We start from the raw sequence: 25,871 nt of genomic DNA, 5'->3' as shown, positions 1-25,871 counted from the left end.
GGGACAGGAAAAGCAGTAGTGATGAAAAGATACAAATGAGTTGTAGATGAACAGACTGATGGCAGAGATTTCTGAATCCCAAGGTATTACTTCCAGGACCAGAAAAGCACTTCCCTTCCCTCCCAGATCATCTTCAAAGTACAGTTTGCCTATACCCTCCAAACTGAGTATAGGCAGTTGGATACACACAATTTTCCCTCCAGCTTAGAGGTATGGCTGATGGCTCTTTCAGAGTAAGGTGTCATGGCTTTGTGTACGAGGGTTATACTTGGCTGACTGACAACTCAGGAGCCCAGAAGGACCTAGGACTGTGAGAGAGGTATTTCACTGTGTCAGTCCCCTGAAAGAATTTCAGGTCAGCTTGTCTGCTCATTAGCAAGCACCCTATGAATGCATCACCCGCCTTTTTCTCATTCCCCAGATACATGTCTGCCATTTAGAGAACTGCACGGTAGCTGAAGACATCACTCCTCTTTATGTGACATCCCCTAGGAAGGTTATAGCTGATCCCTATAATGGGTAAGTGAACTTCTTTGAGCAGTTGGTGTCAAAGGTCCTATAAAGCTCCTCTCTAATTTTCTCCAGTTCATTGGTCATCTAGGTTCCTGTTTCAAGCACTTAAGTTAACAAAACAAAAGTGCAATTGGCAACAAGTAACAAACTACAAAACAATTGGAACAAAAGTGGTGCCATGCAGCGTTGTTTTCTGCATTTTCTTCTTTAGGGCGCTAGCAGAAGAGATAAAGCTTTTCCAATACAGAAATCTGGGTTTCAGAAATTTCATGCTCTTATAAACAGGAAGCTCTATGAATTTTAAATTTTCATGCTTAACATTTAAAGTATTACGGAAGAATATTCTCCAATAATCTGCTATCCAAATTCCCAGAAGGTAAAAACTGATGTGCCTACTTCTCCCAGTATATATATTAATAGTGCCAAAAGCATTTTTCTATTGTGCATAAAGACAGGCACATCTCTTAGCTGCTAAAATATTTGTGGCTCATCTGTGGACTTCTTGCACTGTAGTTATTTGGGTTTATTTTGCTCTATGGCCAGTTATATTTTCTGTCTCCTGGAGGATGGCATATACAGAGCAAACCTTCCACTCTTTCCTGGCACTGCCTCCACAGCTTCACCAGTGGTGAGATCCAGTGCTCTGAGTGTCTTCATGATCAACTTCCAATCTAAGAGACTCATTTTCTTCAACAAAACAGAACAGGCCTTTGTGTCAGGTTTTTTTGATGGTTCAGAGTTTCACACGCTGCGATCACACGTGCCATTTAATGACATGGAGAGCTTCATTTATGAGGATAACACATTTACAGTCACAGATGGCTCGGCAGTTTTCCATGAGGAGGTCTCTCCAGCGGGAAGTTCTAGCTTCAATGAGTACATTGTGGACTGCAATTTGGTGTACCCAGAATACTTTGGCATTGGCAATTTGGTTTTCTATGGGGCATCAACTCAGCCTTTTCCTTTACCAACTGCTCCTCGTCTTGTCACGGCTCTGTTTGGATTGGACCGAGCTGTGATCAGCTGGAGACCACCTGAACGCACTATTGGAACCAGTAAGTTCAGTTGATTCTCCCTGGAAGTCCACTTCTTTTCTTTCTAGAGAAGTAACTTTTTGACTTCCCATTTCTTCATTTGGGCTTTAGGGACTTTAATAGATGATCCTGATGGAAGCTACGGAATTTTCCCTCTGTTTGAAAAATTTAGCCCATAGTTTGCCAGTAAAATAGCTAAATGTTCTGTCTAAATTAATGCAAGTTCATATTGGTAACTCATACATCCCCTGCAAGGATTTTAAGGAAAGCTTGATCTTGAGCATGGTATGGAGTAGCAGTAGTGTTGGGTGCTGATATCACACAACAAATGCATGGCAGAGATGTAATGACTTTTTATCAGTGACTGTGCTATGATTTCTATCCTCTGTGCATGTGTCTTTGAAGAGTAGAAAATTACCTGGCCAGGGAAAATTTTTGTTCTTCTATTATCTACTTGGGGGATTGAAGTACTACTCTTGGTTGGTCACAAAGGTGAAGAGTGTACATTTTTTTTCCTAATTCCACTGACACTGGCATTTTTGAAAGGAGTCTCCAATATACATCTTTCTCAAAGAATATGTATCACCAGTTACAACCATCTACTCCATAATAACACGATTATTTGCTTTGCACAGGTTTATCTGCTTGGCAGAACTGGACCTACGATGTGAAAGTGTCACCTCAGCATCCATTTGAGGAGGAATGGATTGTCTCAAATATTAGTAACACAAGGTTTACAGTGAATGGGCTGGCCAGCTTCACAGCATATGAGGTGTCAGTTAGAGCTGTGTCTCCAGCTGGTGCAGGGCCATGGTCAGAGTCATTTAGAGGTACAACTTTAGAAGAAGGTGAGAATTGCTTTGTCACACAGGAAAAATGAAGAATGAATTGTGTATAAATCTTTCCACCTGGTAAGGCACACACTTTGGGCAAAGACTGCAAAATAAGGGGCACAAAAATGTTTTTCTTAGAAATATTAAAGAATACAGGATAAGTAAATTTGGTTTTAGTTAAAGTAGTAGGATTCTCAAACTAGAATAATGACATTAAATATTATTTATGCATTAATATTGGTACTTATCTACATTTTTCTAATGCAGATATTCTACCAAAACCATTATTTGATACAGTACAAGATGTGTTATCCCTTTCCATTGCTCTGTAAAGAACTTTCTATGATGAATAGGTTTGTGCAGTGCCCTGGGGGTTAATGACAGCTCATGGAAAAGTGAAGCTCACCAAATGCTGAAAATCCTTGGTTCGAGCATAGATAATAAGGGGAAATGGATGTGTGCAAAACATCTGAGATTTGCATGTCTTTGGAATGTTTTCTGAAGCCTAATTCACCTAAATTAACCAATGTCTGAGGGGAAAATAGCTTCCAGCTTAAGGTGCTGGACTGGCTTAGAGGTGACTTTTGCCTGACTTTGGTAAGGGCAGGTCCAAACCCACAGTGTTTTTTAAACATCTAATAGGATTCCAAATTGCCTTATTGTTCTGGATCTGAACCTGCCCTGAATCTCTGAGTTTCTCAAATTATGAGATTTTCATGCATTTCTTCTTTGCCCTTTATTCCTTAGGACAAGGGCAGTTTTAAAGGTGCTTCTGTAGCTTTCCAGAAACAGGAACTGCTGCTACTGAAACACAAATATTACACATTAATTTCTTGTTGGTGTGCACAACTGCAGTTTTCTTCCTTTACAGCCAAAGAAGAACCATACATGTTGGCAGTGGGGCCTAAAGGTCTCTGGAAGCAGCAAGTGGACAGCTACGGGCCAGGAGAACCTCTCTATCCTCATATAAGAAACATTTCAGGTATGCACTAAACAAACTGCATGCTGTTCCTACAGGCTTTTTTTGGCATTTATTAGCTCTCCATAAATTTCGCCAACAGAACTGAAAGACAAGAGTTCTCTAGACTTCAATGTCGTGCAGTGCAGTGCAGCAGCTTCACTGAGCCAACCCTTTGGGTTCATCCCCTTTCTTCTATTTTATGAGTCAAATTAATCCTTAGTGGAACCCTTCTGGCATCACCACAGTCAAGCAAACTAAAACCAACTCTCTGAACTAGATAGTTCTGTCTCCAGCATCTCAATATATGTCATGTATTTATAGTAATCAGGGCTATATATGTACTATACATGTACATTATTGCCTATGAAGAACAATCTACCCTCACGTTAGCTGAGCCTAACTGTGCATTTGTATTGCTTTTTAAAAAGCTGAAGTTCCTGGATGCTTTTTATTCTTTAAAAAATGTTTTTTTAATGTACATGCTTGTGTAATGCTTAACGTCTTCCTTTTTTTCTTCAAGACCTCGATTGGTATAATAACACTCTTTATTGGATTAATTCCTTGGGGGAAGTTCAGACCTGGACATTGAACAAAAGAAAGGGCACCACTGAGAACACTTGTGTATCTGATATCAGAAATGCAAGGATGTTGGCCTTTGATTGGTTGGGTCAATGCTTGTATTGGGCTGGTAAAGCAAATACGGTAGGTATAGCTGCACTTCTTAAAAGAAAAAATCCCGTAAGTCAACAATAAAGACTGTAAGGCAGTATTTGGGAAAATAATGCCTACTTCTTGCAACCTGAGATACATTTGGACCTTTGCTATTATAGTGTAGAACAAAGAGCCCTTTTTTTCCTTAAGTGATTTTCCACAGTTATACAAAAGTTTGGGGTAAAATATTCACTAACATACACTAATGCGGGATACTGAATTCACCAGGTGCAAAACAGGCAAATCAAACATGCTATCAACAGTTTTGTTGGATTCAACATAATGAATAAAATTCATTATGTCATTATGTAAAATAAATGAAGATCATGAAAATGGAGACTGGCCTGTTGATCTCAGCCAAGAAGTAGATGGACTTTATTTTAATCAAATTTGGCACTATTTGTTTACACAGAGATTTTCGAGGTTGACCTCTGTCCTGTCATATTTTGCAGATCACTGCAGTTAAAAAATAATTACAATTGCACTTTGTACACTCTCATATCAGGAACACTGACATGTGAATTATTTAAAAGGTATCTGACTTCAAAATTGTAGTGCTAATTTATGCAGCGCTGTCAAATTATGCCTTTCATTTCTTGTAAGTGCAAAGTCAGAAGCTGTTTTAAAAACTGGAGCTAGGAGGCCAGATTTCACACTGCCTTGCACCCTCATTTACACTTGTGAATAGTGAATATGAAGTGGGTGAGAAATTCTGTCAGACAGAAGGCTGCCAAAACTGGGAAAGCTAAGGGAAAAAGCTATTTCAGCTTTTTTCTTTTGTTACTTTCTGGCAAAAATGAACTAATAATTTTGCATTAGTCTTCATCCTTTTACTTTGAATGCAAAAGGTTTAGGCTTTGAAAGCCTAAGGCTTGCACAGTCTTTTGATAAACAGCTGTGGAAGTCACTAATGTACACTCAGCTGATCATAGCTGCTGATTTAGATGTGATGCTAAAAACAATTCTTTTGTCCCCAGATCTACAGAAAATCACTACAGGGAGGCCATATAGATGTTGTGGCTCATGTTGTGTTCCCAGTGAAGGATTTAGCAGTGGATTCAGTAAATGGCTATCTGTACTGGGCCACAACGTATTCAGTGGAGAGCACAAGATTGAATGGAGAGGAGTATCTCATGTTACAAGAGCAGCTACAGTTTTCTGGTAAACAGGTGACTGATTTTTTACTTTTCTTTCTTTTTGGAGTGATGGGGTGGAGACATGGTGTGTGTTTTAGTAATTAGATCTCTTGAATATAGTTAGTGTTTATAGTTGACAAAATTGTGGTTGTAAGGCTGGTCCTTCCCCCACGTGAAAGGTACTTCCTTTTTCCAAATGATTGAAGTCTAATGGTCACTTCTGGCTTTCACATCAAAATATGGAACCAGAGCTTCATAGCCTCTTTTTTGATGTTCCCCAGCTTGCAGGACCTGACAGGGCCAGTTTTGAGGCTTAGCACTTGCCAGGGCACCAGAGTTGCACTTCAGGTTGCAGAGGTGCTGCTGCAGAAACAGGCTTTACCTGTGGTGATGAGAGAGGGGGCATGGCATCTGCCCCTCCTGCAGCCCGGCACAGCTTGTTGCTGCTGCCGCTGCTGCAGTGCTGGTGAGGGTGCCACATCTGCCACTGAACGTCTCCATCTTGCCTGATCCTATCCCTCGTGTGGTGGCAGGAACAGCAAGTCCCACACCTTGAGGATTGTCAAGGCTCTCCTTCCCCAACTTACCCCTTCCTTTCCCCATCCTCTCTTTATCCTTTGCCCAAGTCAGACACAGGCCTGGTCCCAGCTTGGCCCCTCTTGCTTTGCTCCAGGCTCACAGGGAGCTCCAGAAGGCTATGAAGAGGCTGGTGCTGAGCAGGGTGGCTCCTCAGGTAGAAGGGGGCTTCTTGCAAGAGTGAGTAAAGACACTGGACAGTGTAGAGGGAAAAATGGACAGAGGGTTATTGGTTTAGCTGTATTGGGGTGGGGACTGGGTCCCATGCAGCAGTAGAAAGGAGAGGGAAAATAGAGATGCTATTTCCATCTATGGCTCACCTATAGCAGAGGTCCTGTAGTATGTGGAAGCTCTTTAGCTCCCTTTCCCTACTTGGAGACATTTTTGTTGTGCACAGACAACCTCTCTATCTCTGCTGACCTCTCCCCTGCCTTTCTTCTCCATTCACCCCTTTCTGAGGTCCTATCAAGTCTCTTTTAAAAACTTGGCTCACTGCTGGCTCCTCATAGATCATTGTTGTCTTCTCCAAATCCATCCTGCCTCTGCCACCATGTGAGATTTGACCTCATTCTTGGTAGGTGGAATTTGGTGTTACCTACACAATGGAAGAACTCTGACACTGAGTATTCTCCTCCTGAAAAGATCTGTCAGGGTCTTAGCATATGCCTGCCTTCCTGCCTTCTTTCCTGCCTTCCTGCCTTCCTTCCTGCTTTCCTTCCTTCCTGCCTTTCTGCCTTCCTGCCTTCCCTCCCTCTGAACTTTTTCCAGGCTGTGTCCTAAGCAGGTCAGGCTGAGGGACCATGACATCCATTGGACTGCTTTTAGTCTATGGAGTTTCTCTGTAAGAAGAGCTGAATGCTCCACAGCTCAAAGCACAGCCTGTGTGGGGTTGTACCCTCTGTCCCAAGTGCTGGAATGAGGCATAATTTGACTGCCACAGAACAAGGTCAGCACAGGTAAATTATTTCCTGCAACAGCTTACTTTAAAACACAGCTCTTGCTAAATAAGCCTTTGTTTTTATTCCATCTGTCATACAAATTGTGCTCCCATTTCACCAGAAGCCTTTTAAACTATTAAAGACCTTTTCCAGTTTTAGAGTTCTATCTCTCTTGGTTATCTTTGCATCATTCCCCAGAACATTTCACTTTCCTTTCCCGAAAAAAGGAATTTGGTGTTTCTCTGATTATAAAAAAAAAGCCAGGCCTAGTTTAGTACATGAAAATGAATTAATGTTCAGACAGACCAGCTAATCTTGATGCCATGATGATTTTTTGCCTTTTCTTTTATACTCCTTTTATATACCTTTTTATAACTTTTGTATTCTTATTTTTTTTTAGCCTACATTCTTAGACTTATTTGTCAAGCTAGGAGACTAAACATTTTAGAAGCTTCGTAGCTAGGGATCAGAATGCCCCAGACCCCAAGGTCCTCTCCAGAACACATTCTGTAAACTGAGATAGAACCATCCAGGGGAGGGTTCCTCGGGGAGGGGGGGTCACTTGAGCCTCTCATTGGAGAATCTTTGATAGATATGTTAATTAGTAAGACCTATAATGTTATACCCGATGGATTGTGTGCATTTTGGCATGTTCCACCTGGATGTGGTGCACCTAAGGATCCTTAAAATAAATACCGAGGTAAAATCCCTTTTTCCCTTCTAACCGTGTTTGACTCCTGATTTTAAGACCAGGAAAAGGCATCAATCTCACAAGTATGTTACATTCATAAGGGCTTGGGAAGAAGGAGGGCAGGTTCTGGTGTGGTACCTACTGTACTTGTAAACCTGAATACAGAAGAGCTATAAAACTTTTGTACATGAGAGAAGTCTCTGTGTTGCAAAGGATCAGTGTATCTTCCAGTACTAGTCTCCCTACCTCTGTGGAAGCTGGCTGGTGTGGACCGTCTCCATGGAAAGATATATGCTGTCCAAGCTCAGTGGCCCACTTGGACTCAGCATATATCTTCTGGATGATCTGTTGCAAAGGACTGACAAGTTCCAGTTTATTTTAAGTGGCAAACCTCAACTTCCTTGCCCTCGTCTTTTGATTCACTACTTGCTTCTCTGGATCGCCTCATGCTAACCTCAGATTTCTTGTTCTTGCTTTCAAGAACCTTGGCAGCAATAAGACTGCTTGTCTGGTCCTGTCATTTTTTTTCTGCACCTTTCGCTATGTCAGTGATACCAGCCTTCAACCATTCACTTATTCACACCTCCTACAAACAAACATCTTCTCTCCTGCTTCTCTGCTGCCCTAATCTATGCACTGACTTCCTGAACTCAGCCTCCTGCTGTGATGCACACAGGCAAAAAGCCAAGTAAAAATGTCTAGATTGAGAAGTGACCAGTTATAGCTGACAGGTGTCTCTTTATTAAAATAAAACCCAGAATAAAACTATCAGAAAAAAAGGACAGCACAGTGTTCTTTAATGGTGGAATTGTTGAGCTGGTCGTTATTGTCTCAATACCAAGTGGCAATATGTTTGCACAGGTACTAATACGTATCTTCCTTGCACAATGAAGTCCTTTACCTGAGAAGAATGCATCTTACCTCTGTATTAAAACACAGATGTAATAGCTAATTGCTGTTATCCAGCAGTTAAAGCATGTTCTCCACATAAGTGGTTCTTACTGGTATTTACCATCTGTTTTTCTAATAAAGAATTGCTGTTCAGCTGGATCTTCAGCAGTTTGTATCTGTACCTCCTTTTAGCTTGAAATCTGAATGCTAGGAATAGGAATAGAAGAGACTACTGTGAAAATGGCAGGTTTCCTAAACAAATACAAAGGCAGAGCTTTGAAAGTCTAATTTCTTTGGCAGGAACTAGATCCTTTTATGGCAATTATTTTATTTTCTGATCAGTTGTTTAGCTCAGCTGGTGTGTATTGGCAGAGCTTGATTGATTTTAGCAGAGCTACTCTGATTTTTTCCGACTTACTTAGAATCTGGCATAGAATTTCCAAAGCCCTTAGTAAGTTGTTTACACTGTACAATATGACTAGAAAAAAAGTAATTTATAGGGGAGCAGCAAAGTGCATTATATGGAAGTGGGGCCAGGACCCTTTAGATGTGGTTTCTGTCTCTAGTCAAAAGGTATTTCAAATAGCTAAGCTTATCCTGCATCTTATGATGTTCAGTTACATTGCACCATCACAGATACAGGTCGTGCCCAGAGACTAATACCTCTCATGAACTGGGAAATGTTTGCCTGTTTTTGAAGCATAACAGAAGGGAAGTGTTAAATTTCTGTCTAACTCCTGAAAATGAATTGTACAAATATTTATGTGCCTTTTAATAATGGTGATACAGGGATCAGGAGAAAGAAGATGGGCACATCTATAGGACAATGTAATAGATGCAGAAAAAAAAGTGGGGCAAGGAAGAAGGACCCAAATGTTTAAAAAAGCAACATAAATTCAGGAAGATGTCTTTTGGTGTTGAGCATGGGAGGGAGAATAGGTAAATGGGATAAAATATAGTACAGCTCACTAAATATACACTTGGGCACATACACGCTGTGAGATATTTTTAACAGGACAACCTACAGGAGCAATCATTCAAACCTTGCTTTTCTGACATACAATGTCAACAGAAATATGTCAAGAATGTGATTACATAAGGAGCAACAGACAACTAAGTGATATAGCATTTGCTTTCCTGTCATCATCTTCTGCAGTTTATTAATGAAGAGCTAGGAAAAAAAGAGGCTGTTCCACTTACATACATAATGGAAATTTAAGCTTATAAAAGAATAGTTACGACTAGTGTTTGCATGAGAAGTTTGAGAGCTGCTGGAAAACATGTTCAGAGAGGCCCCAAACAACTTGTAAGCTGTGCTAATGATATAAAATAGACTAAACTTGATAACATTTAGCCGACTAACTTATAGAAGCAAATTCTTTTTTATTCATAGAACAGATTATTAAATGTCTGATTTTTATTACTGTTGCATATGGTATTGAATCTGTTGTTTACTGCAGAAACAAGGAAAATCTATTTTGAACATTAGATCCTATTAAAAAGAAACAACAAATCTTTCACCTCACTTAAAGGAAGATGAAACATTGAAGTAATGAGCAGGAAGACTGTTTAATTTCCTGCCCCCTTTATTTAATGATAAATTATTTACAAAAATTTAAATATTCAAATTTCCTGCTTAGTCAAATAAATGAATTAAAATTTTGCATCTATTTTCCATAAGTAATGCAACACATTAAATGCTTTTTGTATAAAATCAAAGCTGGAAAACAAAGACAAAAGATTTGAAATACTTTTTTCAAAAGGTTATTATGACTTTCAGACTGGGTATCACCCATCTGTTTCAGATAAAGAATGTTAAAATACCAGGGGTGTTCCAGAGATTTTGATAAGTAGTTCCACTAATCACTTGATATACTATTGCCATCATATCTGAGGTACTCAGATATTCCAGGGCTGAACACTGTGACAGGTGTTAATAAAATGCTATCTAGAAAATCATCAGCTGCTATAAATAGGTGTCCACCAAGTACCTCATTATTTTCTAGTGCTATCTCTTTTTGTGTTAGAATGAACATTCATGGTAGTAATGTTATTTTTGCCAATAATGAGCTACTCTGATGTTGTCCAGACAACTGTTATGCCTAAGGGCTCTTACCTCAGAAGTGAAGATGTGTTCAAATTGCTGTTTGGACCGGTTTTTTCTAGGTGGTTGGTGTAACTTTGGATCTCACCTATGGTTTTCTTTACTGGCTTGTGCAAGATGGTCTATGTCTAAACCTATACAGAACTTCCCTCTGCAAAGAAGGGTAAGTAAATGTATAGCAGAGGTAAGGAAGTCTGCATTTATTAGGTTTTGGAATATTCTTTAAGAAAAAAATGTCCAGCACTGGGCACACTATCTACTAATTTAACAAAAATAAGAGCTAATGATCATGGCTAGCTGATAACAAACTGCACATTGTGATGGTTGGTAACACAGTTTTACAGTGAGAGAAACATAGTGTGGAACCTCAGCTGAACTGAGGTCGTGCTCATCAATTTTTAGGCTTAGCTTTAGGGAATAATTGCTGCTTATTGTCTATTTTATCTTGGGATTTACAACACTTGACAGCTTCCAAGTGCCTGAACCTCTGTAACTTGCTCATCTTTCATGAAGCTCAGGACTTGAACTGACACCACTTTCTCACCTGGGCAGGCTTTCCTCTTGATCATTCTGAACATGAAATGGCTGCATTATTCCTGAAAGGCAAAGTTTGAAAAGACAAAACGTAACAAATTATGTTTATGGTGCTTTATTATATACTAAAACCTTGAGAAAAATGATGTTTTGTTCTTGTGCCAGTTTGGCCAAATTTAGAAATATATCCTCTGAGAGAAGGCAGGTCACCACCCCTCCCCCACCAGGTTCGGGAAAGAATAAATTTTCCTCAAAGGAAAGTGAAGGAGATAAAAACTACTTAACAAACACACAGGAAAAAGAAAATAATGCTAAATAATAAAATCTTTCACTGTGGAGAAAAAACCTGGGAAAGTGGCAGAGTCCTCCCTTTGGTCTCCTCGGAGCTGGGGCGTGGCCCAGGGCCAGGCCCTCTGTGCTCAGTGGAAAGTTCTCCCAATGTGTTCTGATATTGAAGCAGTCCAGTGGAAAAGGGAGAAAATCCGAAATTCCAGGGAAGGGAAAAAAGTTCAACTCTCAGTCTCTCTTCAGAGAAAAAGAAGCTGAAACTGGCCAGAAGATGACCAGGAAGCAGCAAGATGGGTGCTTCTTCACTCCCCTGCCACAGCTGGAAAAAAAAGGTCTCTATCTCTGTGTAACCTTGAACAAGCTGAAAACTGCTTTGGAAAAGTTTTGCTCAGTTTTTCCTTCCCCCTCTCAGGCTTAGTTTAAAGGCATAGAAAAGCACAAAAATTAATTTCTGGGCATAGGGCAGTGATATGGGATACACATAATAAAGTCACCCTAAGACAGCTCTCTAAGTGCAAAGTGTACAATGCATAGTAGTTTGTGAAATTATGTTTTTGCTCCTTTCCATGTGGAGAATGCCTTTTTTTTTTTTCAAGCATCAGATTAAACTTCTTAAACTTAATTGAGCAGCATCTGTATTTACATGTGCTCATAATGTGGCAGGCTGGATTTGTGTGGAAACAGCTGAATTTTCTGACTGATTTTAGACTTGCTATGACTAATAGCAAACACTTAAAGAATCAAAATATGTTGATTAGTTTTAGCTGGAACATACAACTCCATTGTGAACCAATTGGCAGCCATAAATCATTGTCCCTGGCATGCCACAATACAGAGATTAGAAGTAATCCAGCCTAATGAACCTGATGGTGTGTCAAAGCTTTTCCAAATTTGTTTTGGATGGCATGTGTCTAAGCTCAAAGACATTTCTGAGATGGCAAAATGATGCCTCTCACAACATACTTAATCTCCTACCCAGAAGATAAATTGGGATCTAAAAAGGCCTGTAAGTTTTGACATACAATATACAAGGCAGATTAAATCACCAGTGATCCCAGTGAAGAAAAATGTTAATAGAGCTTAATAAATAATGGAAGGAAACTAGCAGGGTCAAATAACTCCGGATTCCTGATGTAATGAAGTAGAATGAATCTCATGCGCTGAAGTAGACTTCACTGTCTCAGTGGAATTGCTGAGAGAAGGTGGGCTGATTTTTCAAAATACTCATTTTTCTGCATCTATGCAGCAGAATACTAAACTATTTTATAACTGTTTACCAATAAAATAAAGAGAATGAAGGCCTTTCTGTCCTTTCTACAATGTTTCATATTCTGAAAAATGTTCTGCTTTAAAGAGCATAAAGAAAACTTTTTGCTTTGTCTTCCTGCCCCGTACATGAGTACTAAGAATTTGAATTATAAGAAACTTACCAATATGTCAAACATTGCATAAATCTGTTCCCTACATGTGTCCTATCATTTTGCTAATTTCATGTTTCCACAGTTGTGGTAATGCCATCGTCACAGAATTTGCAGCATGGAGTACTTCAGAAATATCTCAGGGTGCACTGGAATACTACAGCGGTCGTCTGTTCTGGATTAATAGGCTTCGGTTCATTACAACCCAGGAAGTCAATCAGAGCCTTAGCATTCCCTTCTCACAACCAGCAGAGTTTACAGCCTTTACCCTTGTTCACACATCACTTAAACCGTTGCCAGGTACATTATTTTCTTTTTCTAAACTCCTCAATAAAGGTATTCATTGTCAGCCTGCAATTCTTCATTCTTGAAATTCTTTAGTCATTTGACAAAAGATGAGGACAAGAGGAACTTATTAATAAATATATCAGGATACACCTGAGATATATACATCACCTGATAAATATATCAGCATAATGTGCAATTATAAAAGCTGATGGTACGGATATGGATAAAAAGAATTCATGGTGTTGTTATTTATTGTTTCTATTTAACGACGGTTTACAGAATTTACTTTAATGTTTTAAGTCACATTTCAATAGTCCACCTATTCCTCACATTCTTTAGATTATTATTATTTCTTCCATTTATGGACAGGAAACTTTTCTTCTACACCAAAAGTGATTCCGGATTCAGTGCCAGAGTCTTCTTTCAGAATTGAAGGAAATTCCTCTAGTTTCCACATCACATGGAGTCCCACAAAGGTGGAATGGGGAACTGTCTTTTACTGCGTGGGATCAAAGGCTCTGCAAGTGAGGACATTGATGCAATCTCTTCCTATTATCTGCATGTATTACTGCATCTACTTGCTAATATATCTATTTTTAAAAAGAAATAGAGTTTGTTTCTTCTCCAGCATTTACAAATTGGTCAAGAACCAAACTAAATTGCAAACAGAGTGCAGGCTGTCCAGTTTCTCCACCACTGCAGCCAGCAGTGGCTCTGGGCTAGCGGCTGGAGCATGAAGAACCAGGCGAGGAGTTCACGGTGATCAAAGATTCATGAGAAGGCCTCTCACAGTAACTCGGAGACAGAAGGGTCCTCTGAGATTACAGTGGGATAGCCTTTGCCTGAATGTGAAATCTAGCCTTCATCCACCCTTAACTTTAGTGCATTTGGCAAGCTTTACTTTAAATTCAAAGAGCAGATTGCTGGCACATTGCTACACGTCACTACAGTGCCACAGGAGTTGGTGAAACAATGACCATTCACAGAAGAGAAGCTGTGTTTTGATTTAGTTGACCAGTTTGATGAGGGAATTTTGGGAAACTGAAGGCCTTTCTGAGCAGGAAAAGAGTCTTTCTTTATTTTGTTCTATTTTATTCCATTTGCAGTCTCTGGAGAGTGAAGGATGCCTCCATCCCCATAACCTGACAGTGCCATCCTACCGAGTGGATTGGCTGGAACCATTTACACTCTTTATTTTTTCTGTCACTGCATACACATACTGGAGCAAGGCACCAGTGACATCTGTAGCCCTTCGAGCCCCTGAAGGAGGTACTGAAATTTTAAATCTTGTTCCTCACGTGTAATGTGTACTGGGAGCATCTCAATGGCAGCAAGTGAAACCCTGGAGAGGGATGAGCAGCTTTCAGAGCTAGTCAGCTGCAGGCAGAGTTGCGAGGACATGTTTCTGAGAATCTTTGGCGATTATCTGTTGCAAACACAAATGCAGACAATTGAAGTAATAGAACTCAAAACAGAAAATGCAGGACAATATATCCCCCATGTGCCTGTGACTACAAGCAAGAAAGAGAAACTGAATTCATTACTATGAACACCAAAGGCTGCATTTAATATCTTAACTACTTACTAGATTTTTAATAAATGTTATGAACATTTTACTCTTGCTTCAGTATTTTTGCTCTTATGCACATCAAAATTAAGTTAGCTAAAATATAGTGTTGAGTGACAACCACTGAGAAAGTTTATGAGATGCAGTAGATTTTAAAGTGAATAGGAGAGGGCATAGAATATGGTCTGTGTTGTGAAAATTTTTACACCCCCATAGTTACATACAGGACTTGGCTAAATAGATATGTCCCAATCTCAGTAAAGGAGTGCATTTTTTCTCTGTTTATACAGCTCTTTCTTTTGGTTAGGCAAGTTAAGATCAGATATCCACACACCAATGAAAAATAGAAAGGAATTACCATAAAGTTTTAGAAAATCTTCTGTAGTTTACATGTCACCAATTGCTATATGTCTCTGTCATCATTGGGGATGTAAAGCTCAGGCTCAAAACTAAAAGAGTTAGTTATGAGGTAGAGTTTGTGTTTTAATAGGAGTATTTTGTTCTGTGGATTTTATTTTTTTATACAGTTCCTTCAGCACCTAGGAACCCTAGAATATATGTGTTACAAAATAATCTACATGACAGTGATGGGAAAGTCCTTGTGGAGTTCAGGTGGGACAGACCTGAGAGGGACAATGGAATATTAACTCAGTTCAGGATTTACTACCAACTGTTGAATCAGAGCAGCACTGCTGGCACTTACACAGAGTGGACTGAAAGCCATGTTAAACCCACCCAGATGCAGTTTTCCCTCAAGGATGTGCTTCCCAGCCTCACAGTAAGGTTTCAGGTATGAAAAATTACTAAGCTTGTCTTGTGCTAGATGGTAGATGCTATCTGTGCCGTCTGATATGTTTGCCTGGGAGATGTTTTTTTGGCTTGGGGCAAGAGCTTGTGGTTTCTGCTTGTAGAACTGCTGATTTGCTGACTCACCCGTGGATACCTGGCTTAACCTTTTTTGTATCATATTGTTTACTAAATGGAGAAGCCCAAAAGAAACTTTTCTAGAGGTTTCCCCAAGCCGCTGCTAAAACCTGCAAGTTGAACACAGATTCAACTGATCTGGTGGAGAGTGACAGGGCTTTTGAACAGAGCCACGGTTTGAGAAATGCAAGGACTCACATGCCTTCCATGGAAAGAGGCTTCCAGTTCAAAACTTGTGAAGAAGTCATATTTTCATTGTGATAGAAGTTTTGGAACATACAGAAAGTGTGCTTGAAAGACAAATTAAAAGCATGAGAGCATGTAATAGACCAGATACTAATAGGGGAGAACACCATGTTGGTTGCAAGGGCAACAAATAGTAGGAATTGTTCCAGGCTGGGAAAGGAAACCAAAAGACTGTCTGGAGTCCTTTGAGCTCTAATTGTTAGATGCAGCATGGATTGTCAATCTCTGGGCCACTGCTTAAAATGCTCTTCATAGCCACAGTCCCAACCTGAATGTAGACCTTAAACTGACCAACACAGCCCTATGTCAAACAGAGCACACACTTATGTTCCAAAATGGACAGAGAGGGGTGGTGTCTCTATTGACTCTACAGGCTCTCAAATGCAGTCCTTTATTCTGTTATTTAACATAAGTATCAATCTCCTGTCCCACAGGTGCAGGCCTTCACCTCTGTAGGTCCAGGACCCTTATCTGATGTGGCAGAGAGGAATTCATCAGGTATGGATGATTTAGTTGCCATCTCATGGTTTGTGTGCAATAGCTGGTGAAAACGTCAGTACAAGAATTTGGCAACCTGATAAACAGCCTCCAACATTTTATGTGACATACAGCAGACACAATGGAGGAAATGGTTACATCCTCTGATATGAAGGATTAACACATTCCTTATCATTAGATTAAATTTTGGGATTGTCAAGCCTTTCCTCAAAACTATGCTTAATTAGCTTTTTTGTGCAACTTCAGGCTAGCATGGAACAGTAGGTTTTCACCTGTAGCCTGCATACTGTTAGAGATCATAAAATATTTCTAATTAGACTGTCAAAGTTTACCAAGAGAGTTAGAGATTCACTAGAGATCATAGGCTATTTCTAGTTTGGCTGTTAAAGGTAATTAAATGAGCAAATCTCTTTTACTATGCTTAAATCTGTTAGGTAAGCATTCACAATGCCACTGAAAATATCTTAGTAGTTTGACTGTGATGACAATAGGGCATCTCCTTATTTATTTACTGTGACATACACCCAAATACAGTAAGTTCAGACATTTATTTGTATACATTTATAATACATTTATTCGTATCTTGTACTTGCTTTTCTTATCATTGACTGTGATTATCTAGGATGGAGGTTTTTTGTAAATTCTTCTGTGCCCTTTTCCTTCCAGATCTTTTCCCTGTCCCAACTCTAATAACTATTTCTGCCAACAAGTTGTTTCTTACTGACACAGACAGTGGTCGTACAATATGGGAACTTTCAGCAAAGAATGTAAAGGGCATCTGTTATACTGCTAATGATGACAAAGCATACCATATCATTGAGGATTCTCTTTTTATTCTGAATATACAGAATGCTTCAATGTCTCAGGTATTCCTTTATTCACTCCCTTACTTGAGAGAATCTAGGAAAGTATGTGGCCATTATTGTCATTATTTTATGGCCAACTGTGTTTTTTGAAAAAGTAAGAATGACCAGAGTATACCATTGTTAAAGTAGTCTTATCAATCATAAATGGTTATACTGACATCTTCCTTGCTGATATTTTATCAGATGTTTAATTTGAAATTTAGACTAGTAAATAAAAGAAGTTTATATTTGTATCACATTTAATTTAATTTAATTTAATTTACTTCATTCTAATTTCAAGAATGTGGAAGCAACAATTGATATTTGTGGAACAATAGTTTTGATTTGTCTAAAAATATTGCCAATCCATGACACATCTTTATATTTTGACTTCTACTTCCCAAGCAGACATTTTTCTTTCAGAAACAAATTGAACTTCATAATGTCCTAATATCAGGTTGGAAAGTTCTGTCCTTTTTTATTTTTTTTCTTAAGTTTTTCAAAGATGCATATCTTCACAATGTCACAGCCATCACAGTTGACTGGATTGCAAGGCATCTCTTTGTTGCCCTGAAAACGCCACAGAATGAAACTCAAATATTTGTTATTGATCTTGAGCTCAAGAAAAAATCTCTAAAAGCCTTGAACGTGCATCTGGGCAAAAGTAATTCAACTGTATCATCTCTGTTGTCCTATCCTTTCTTAAGGTAAGGTGCATATTACTAATAACTCTTTTAAAGCAAATTTTAGACATGATTTTCATCAAAACTTGAACTGTTAAGGACCAAAAAGGACTTTCAAAGTAGATGAGTTTTGGCATTATGTAAATCTCAGAAATTTCTGGATGTAGTACCACTTTGGTACTGCTAATTGGTCTTGGGCATATCTAATTTCAAAAAGATGTCTGTGTTTGAGTAAAGATTTCAAATTATGCTTAAATACTGATAGGTTCTTCTATGTAAGTAATGCAAATGAAACTCTGCACCAGACAACATTTTTTTTTACAGTAACCATTTTATCCAGAATAGTCAGTTACTGTGACCTTCTATACAAAAATAATAATTTGGCATCTGAAATCACTTTGCAATTATGTTGCTCTAGTTACCTGATCTTAAATGTTTGGGAGATTTGTGACTAGTTACTCAGACTAGAAGTGCATTTAGATTGGTTGGGTTGAAGTTTTTCTACTGAAAGCAATGCATTTTCTTTGCTAGCCGCCTGTACTGGATGGAAGAGCTTGATAATGGCAGCTGCATCCTTTATTATGATACTCTGAATAACACCGTGCACCACATCTTGGGGCACGGGTTGGTAGAAAAACAGATGAGGAACTACTGCACCTGTAATGTCACAGAAGCAGAGCTAGGAAGACCTCTGAGTATAGATTTGTCTGACTCCAAAAATCCCCAGCTGCTTTTTATCAGAGGAAGAGATGAAATATGGGCCTCAGATGTGGATGGTTGCCACTGCTGGAGAATTACCAAAATACCAACTATTCAAGGTCTGAGAACTCTTATTTTTCTAGGTAGTTTGTGATTCTTGCTGTCTCTTACTTCAAACAACATTCATTTCTGAAAATAGCATTCATGAAGCACTTTTTAAAATAAAACTAATTCCTCTATAGTCAATCTGGACAAAATGTTTGTGTTCTGTGTTTCCAGTTGTGTACCCTGTTATACAAATGAGGAGAAAGAGCAGTGTGAGGATATTTACTGATGCAAGTATGTATTCTAGTAAGATGTAAATCAAAAGAGATGCTACGACCTCAAGTGCTACTTGTCAATAGATTTCACTTAGAATATTAACACATTATTTTGCTAGGGTTTTGTATTAGCTACACCTATTGCAGTTTATCTCAATGAAAAGATACAATAATGACTTACACCTGAAAATGGCATTGCAGACTTCACTATGTGGGGAAGGTCCGTCACGCAGGTAGGGTCTCATATGACAAATTATCCATGTTTCACTTCTTGTGATGATAACATTCACTCTTGGTTACTCGGTTTTCAGCTCCGTTCTGGAGGCATGCTGGTAAAGCTGCTCTGTTACCAGAGGAGCTGTCTTAATTGTTTCTGGAGACGACAGATCATGGTGGTTTTCATCTTGGACAAAAGAGCAAAGTTTCTTTAAACAGGTCTTGCTTTTGTGTTTTACTTCTTGTGTTTGTTAATTGAATAGCAGTTCTCATAGTTATGGAAAATAAAATGCCTTCAGATCTACATTTCTAAACTGTAATAACAGTGTCTCAGCTTTACGAGACCCACTGGAAAATATCAGAAGTCTCTTCTCAAGGGGAAGTCTTCGAGGATACAGTATGGCCAAGATACCTATATTGACAAACTGTGAATACAAGCACCCATCTGCTCTTGTAAAATCATCTGCTCAGGGTTGATTTTAAAACTTAACTGTGCAATGTTTTCCTACAGGTAATAAAATTGGCAGCTTGACTGCAGATAACAAATTTATATACTGGACTGCTGAAACAAAGGAATACACTGAAATTTGGCTAGCAAATAAAGAAAGTAGAAGACACTTTCTTCACAAGAGAGCAAACCATGTACTGAAAATCTTAGCTTACAGCTCAGCAGCACAATCATATCCAGGTAGAGGGGATCTGGCTTGTTTTGTAAATGTAACCAATTTATTTCAGAGCATGTATTTAAGTTGCAGATTGTGCTACGTGTATTTGTGTAAAGCATGCTTCATGGATTCAGGTACCTTCTACAGAGAAACAATTTGCACATTTTTAAAAGGATGAATATAAGGACTGGCCTTCTGTTGGATATAATGGAAGGCCATGATGATGAATATTGCCCCTGTTTGTTAAATGCCAGACTATGCCTATTTTCAAAGTTGTGTCAGACCTGGAGATGTGGAAAAGGTGGTGCACATTACAGCACAGAAAAAGAGCAAATATGTTCCACAGTGTTGTAGCAAGAGTTTGATAGTGATCCCTGTTATGACATAGATTTCTGAGTTTGTTCACAAGTACATAAAACTGAAAAAAATCTGTCCTTCTAAAGACAAAGAGATATGAAATCTGCTTATTAAAGTGATTTATAAAGAAGTACTCAAGAGACAATTACAGGTTATGTTATAGTAGACCCAGGCTTCACTTAGAACTCATAATATTTTAAACAAACCATTGTAGAATGATAATGAAAGAAATAAAACATTAGTTTTAGTAGAAAATTAGGATTCATGGTACCTATAAGGATTATCTTTGTAAATGCAGAGGTTTAGAACAGCTACTAGCATGATGAATATATACAAAATAATTCTTGAACTCCAGTTTTGCATAAAAGAACTGGCAAATATACAAGAGAATGTTCTAACAAGATGGACTTCTTTGGAATAAAAAAATTTCACATTCTTTCGAGTAGCCGGTACAGTCATGCCTGCCTGCAGCTGCTCTGACCAGTGCTCAGGCTATCCTTGCCAGCACTTTGGGCATGTTTGTTCTCATGAGATCTGTGTGGGCTTGGCATTGATGCAGGAGCTTGGTTTGGCCCTGGTACAGAATGTGCCAATCCCTATCCCCAGGGACAGGGTTTCCTGCAAGAGCTGCAGGTTTAGCTGGTGCAGAAAGGGAAGAACCAAATTTCAGTCCAAACGGATTATTTCTACCCAGAGATCCTCACAGAGACTTTCTAATTTACATTGTCTGCTGCAAATATATTTGGAGGAATATGCATGAACCTGACTTTGGTAGGAATGGCAGGGTTTCTCACTTTGGGAGAAAAGATCTTGACAATGAGGTCAGTTGTTCTGGCCTGAGGGCAAGCATTCATCCTTGTACCTTCTTCCCTGTGCACATGCCTAAACTTCTTCCTTCTTAGCAGGAAGTCTATTTAATATATTTTTATTTTGGTTTTGGAAGTACTTCGAGTGATGAGGAATTTTCTTTCGTTACTTTTTGGTAACTGTCAGTGTAGTTTTCCATTGTTTTCTCCCTACAGACTCCTTTTCTACCTCCCAAATTTATCTCTCCTTACCACGTTACACATGGAAACCTTTTTGGAGCAAAAAGCAGATAACATTTAATTGCTAGAGAAAGGCACTGTCTATTCAACAGATCTGTCTTTCCTGTAATAGGCAAGTTTGGGCTCGTCAGTATGTACTGCCCTTTACAACACAGCAACTTCAATTTGCATTTCCATCTTCTACTTCAAGAAGAACCTAATTTCTTTATTAAAGTTGTATCTTACCAAAGATAAATGAGAGTTTCTTTGAGGGCCACTATTTTTGTGTCCATGAAAGTAATCAAATAAAGTACTTTCAGGTGGGATTTTTTTCTGTTTCTCTTTGTGAAAGCAGAAAGAATACTTTGTAGCTATGTTTTCTCATAAGAATGGTGGTAGAATCCCAAGCAAGTTTGAATTGGTCCAGCCATAATTAACTTTTTTTTAATCTTTTGATGTCTTTCCTAGATAAAAGATGCCTGATTCTCTTGCCAGCCACTGAGAAACCTACTATCCTTGCTGCAACTAACACCAGTTTTACATTAAGCTTGCCATCTGTCACACCACAGCAGCTATGCCCTGGCATATCCCAGCCTACCCCGACACACCTGGTATTTTCCAGACAAATGACAAACAACTGTAGGAACTCAGGATACTGTTTGTTTGCTCCACAGCAAAAAACATTGGTATGGCTATTTCACACTGAAACGCGTGGGGTATCATATATAAACAGGGAATGGGATATCACTTCTAGTAATTTCATGAACCATTTTGTAGCTTTCTGTCATGAGTTTTTCCATTTCTACATCCCAAAAGTAACTGTCTTTTCTCTCTTGTATTTGCTAAGTGGTAGATACCTCAGTTTTCCTTTGTGCAAGCACCCCTCTACTCTTTGGCTTGTTTTTTAGTATGTGCTTTCTTTTCTGTAGGGACATATTACTGAAACTGTGATTTTAAGGATCTTTTTTTAAACACTAAAGTGTATTACAATGCAAAAACACTACTATATTATTTTTTTAACACACATTTCATTGACGTTTCTGGGTTAACATATGACTCTTCTCTAAGAATGCATGTTTATTATCTGATTTTGACTTACAGGAATATCAGGGTCCTATTGCTGTCTTAGGCAACCTACAGCCATTTTCGAGTTATGCCATACAAGTTGCAGTGAAAAACTACTATTCAGATGAGGAAGCACTGCCTGTGGGAGAAGGCACAGTTGGCACAACTCTATACGGAGGTTTGTTTCATATTTTATTCTGATTTTGAACAGAGTTCTCATCTCAGAGAAAGGTGTGCGCAAGTTTGGGCTGTAAATCAGAAAGCAGACAAATAGTCTGCTTAAAATGTAACCTGTGTAGATCTTCACAAGGTTTTGGCAAACAGACTTGACGAATTTCTAAGATTCATAAGACATATGAATATATGTTCTTTAATGCTTTGGCATTATATATATAATGCTTTTTATATATATATGTTCTTTAATGCTTTGGCTTACTGGCTTACTGGCTTCCTGAGGAAAGATAAATTATGGCTGAAAAGTGACTAAACAGTTGCAGTTTCTGCCTTGGACCACATCTTTAAATAAATTGTATTTGAATGTATATGTGGTTCTGTATGTTTAAATATCTGTGTTATGTATTCATTCAGCATTCAGATTTTTTTCCCTTGGCTTGATGTCATTTTCATAATTGCTGTTTCTAAGGGTAATGCAAATTTGTTTTGTTGTGAACCAGGCTGAAAAGACAATGCTTTGTTTTTACTTTTGGCCTGAATGACAACAGCCCATTTTCAGTTGATTTCAAGAATTTTGATGTGCCCTTTCAGTCCTTGTTCTTTGAGAATACTACAGAGCTAAATGAGCTAGATGCCTCCTGTGCTTGTAAATACCTCAATTAGGGCAGGAAGATGTTTCTACTCATTCCCTGCTTCATTCTACCCATTTGCAGCTGTGGGGCAGCTAGTGTGCCAGTTTCCTTGAAGCTCTTGACATCTTCCAGAAAGGAAAGGATCATGCAAAAGGTGCATGTTATGCTTTTGCACGTGTTGCAACCCAACCCAATAGAACTACCTTGCTCAGTGCTTTTTCTTGTTTCGCATGTGTATTTTTGTACATGCACACTTGTCTTCACGACGAGCTGCCCTTGTGCTTTTCTTCAGATAATTTTCTCAGTGCTTCTGCTTAACTCACTTGCTGAAAACATGGGAAGCCATTACAAGAGGTAGCTATTCCCCATAGTATACATAGTGCTTGTTCTTCTGTCATGTCAGTTTTTCTCTGTTGTGCCTGGTGTCACCAGCCAGCATCAGCTAGATCCACATAAACTCTTTACTTGCAAGGCCATAAGGCACCTCTGTTAATTCCTAAGTCAGCAGTCAGAATTACAGCCAAGTCTACATGACAGCATGTCTGTGTTTTGCAGAAAGACTGGGGAGGTGGTACTTTGGGATACTTGGTGTTGAACTCACTGGGATGTGGGAATGCTATCGCCCCAATCCTCGCTAGTTTTCCTGCCTGGCTCTTGTCCTGCAGAGTGGAAGCAGTTCTTCTTTGAGAGGAGGGTAAGGGAGTGAAACTGAGAGGCACAGCAGCCCCTGGCCCTTGGACACTGGCTCCCCCAGCCCAGCTGCATCAGGGCTGGCTGTGGCTGACACAGAGCACTGCACGCTGCACAGCTGTGCATGCAGATATTGCCGTGACATGCAGTGAGGGAGCCACAGCAGGACTCCTAAGGTTTTCTCTTACCTCTTTTTACCTCTCCTCGGTTTTTAGCTGCTTCAGAAGGTGGTGAAATAACTGGAATTGAAGTAAGGACAGCCACCACTGGGTTTTTCTTACTTTCCTCAATGTCTTTTCCCCCTAGTGATCAACTGTGCCCAAGAAAACACTTCATCCAGAATACCTGGCAACAAGTACATGCCAGGAGTCCTGATTTCCTTTCTTCTTTCCTTAGGGATGCACTCTAAGGTGTGGTTTCTTTAAAGGCTCATTCACAGAATAATCAGCTTCTCTTTTTGCTGCCATTGTCCAGAGGAGAGCATCACCAGTGATGCTGCCAAGTGGCTTCTCTTATGCACATATCATTCCCCATTTTTTGTCCTGGAAGCAGTCACATTTTTCCCCTTAAAAACCCTCTGTTTAAAGTGAACTTCTTTTCATCTTTCAAATGAAAGTGAAACAAGATGTGCAGGCATATTGGCAGCCTTCTTGTGGAATCCAGATATGCAATACTTTGGAAGGTCTCTGGTTCAACTATGCTGTTTTTTTCTCTCAACAGTCAGATCTCTTAGCATCTGCACCATCAAGCAAATAGGCTCCCATCCTATGTGGATCTCTGAATATTGTGAGCCGGTCACTTCTACCATGCCTGCAGTAAGACGACTGGAGGCAATGGGCTTTAGCTGAGATGGCAGAGTCAGATTAGATATTAGAAAAAATGTTTACACTTTTGAGTGGTCAGGCACTGGAATAGGTTTCCCAGAGAGGTGGTGGAGTCACCATCCCTGGAGGCGTTTAAGAGGCACCTGATGTTGGGTGATGTGGTTTAGTGGTTTAGGGATTACAGTGGTAGTGCTGGTTGATGGTTGGACTTAATGATCTGAAAGGTCTCTTCCGACCTTGATGATTCTACCTTCCTACAGATTCTATGGAGAAAAACAAACAAAAAAACCCACCCCCAAAAAACACCCAACAACTCTAGCCTTCGATCAGTAGATTTCAATTCTTTGCACGGGATTCCACATCTGTAATACAAAATTTGTGTGGCACATTGATTGAATATGATTAAATACTATTGGGATGTGGCAAGAATTGACACAATTACTTCTTTGTCAGGTAAACTGTGCAGCAACAAACACTCTTTCAGTGATGAAACATAAAGGGAGCACCTGAAATGGGAGACTGGATTGCTCCAGTCAAATGGAATTTTTCAGTCTCATGATAAAATGAAACACGAAACTCAGAACAGGCCTCTCTAGTCGGGACAAAACAAAAAATGTGGATGAAAATCAAGTCTTAGACAAAAAGCAAACCAAACCAACAAAAAAACTCCTCACCCCACCCCAGCCTACAAACCCTGAGAATAAATGTCTGTACCAACATTCAGAGCTTTACACAATTTGTTGAAAAACTTCCAGCCAGCTGTAAATAGAAGGTATATGTGTCCTGGCACTTATGTTCTCAATTTCATGAATGTAACTGCTAGTTTAAATTGTAATCAGATGCTGCTAGAGCCTCTTGAAGTGTGTACACTATTTAACACCTCTGAAGCTGTGTGAATTCCCTCTGCCTTTCTCTCATTCTCTAATGAAGTGAAAGAAGCTTGGAATAATTTGTGCTTTCCATCAAATAGCAAGATAGAGGGAATGAAAAAAAGAGGAAGACAATTAATGCATTGCTCTTGCCACAGAGTGTCACTCTTACTCCACACATTTTAGCTAGACAAATGAGAAATTTGTCTTCTTTCCTAGTCTAGTTTCTGTATTTTGCATTAAATAATCTGTAGTCTTTCTACTAGGATATGAATTAGAACATATGGACTCATCATTCTGATATGTTTGGAACATAAATAGTGTAATGACTTGTTAACTTTTTACCTGTCTGGACAGCTCCATAGGAAATAAAGAATTTTTTTATGCAGAGTAGGGACATACCATATACCATTACAAAGTCTGTGATCTTAAAGCTTCAAAGGAAGGGTTGATTTTTCCAGAACAACTAGTGAATAATCAGCTGGTATGGACATCTGACCAGCAACCCAGTTTCTTCCATATGCAGCTCAGCCAAACTGTGTATTTCTAAGCAAAATTGTAAATTATCGGAAATAACGCTTAATTTTGGATTTTCTTCCTTCATACTTTTCTGTTCAAGAAAAGACTTTCCAATTGGAATAGTGCAGGTATTATTT

General features: G+C 39.1%; 1 protein-coding gene across 1 annotated transcript in view; it reads left to right on the top strand.

The window, feature by feature from the left end:
- Positions 1-25,871, top strand: part of ROS1 (ROS proto-oncogene 1, receptor tyrosine kinase) — a 72,143-nt gene that overhangs the window by 15,215 nt on the left and 31,057 nt on the right. Inside the window, exons 12-29 of the mRNA XM_048295969.1 lie at positions 422-519; positions 1,057-1,568; positions 2,183-2,395; positions 3,252-3,362; positions 3,862-4,043; positions 5,030-5,221; positions 10,451-10,551; positions 12,714-12,928; positions 13,286-13,447; positions 14,024-14,185; positions 15,011-15,273; positions 16,088-16,151; positions 16,818-17,017; positions 17,492-17,703; positions 18,211-18,497; positions 19,426-19,602; positions 21,430-21,647; positions 22,063-22,204. Of these exons, the coding sequence (XP_048151926.1) occupies positions 422-519; positions 1,057-1,568; positions 2,183-2,395; positions 3,252-3,362; positions 3,862-4,043; positions 5,030-5,221; positions 10,451-10,551; positions 12,714-12,928; positions 13,286-13,447; positions 14,024-14,185; positions 15,011-15,273; positions 16,088-16,151; positions 16,818-17,017; positions 17,492-17,703; positions 18,211-18,497; positions 19,426-19,602; positions 21,430-21,647; positions 22,063-22,204 (3,511 nt within the window). The remainder of the gene's footprint in view (positions 1-421; positions 520-1,056; positions 1,569-2,182; positions 2,396-3,251; positions 3,363-3,861; positions 4,044-5,029; positions 5,222-10,450; positions 10,552-12,713; positions 12,929-13,285; positions 13,448-14,023; positions 14,186-15,010; positions 15,274-16,087; positions 16,152-16,817; positions 17,018-17,491; positions 17,704-18,210; positions 18,498-19,425; positions 19,603-21,429; positions 21,648-22,062; positions 22,205-25,871) is intronic.

Source organism: Corvus hawaiiensis, chromosome 3 (genome assembly GCF_020740725.1).
Source record: "Corvus hawaiiensis isolate bCorHaw1 chromosome 3, bCorHaw1.pri.cur, whole genome shotgun sequence".
In the NCBI taxonomy this organism is placed as follows: Eukaryota; Metazoa; Chordata; class Aves; order Passeriformes; family Corvidae; genus Corvus; species Corvus hawaiiensis.
This window is presented reverse-complemented; position numbering and strand designations above follow the sequence as displayed.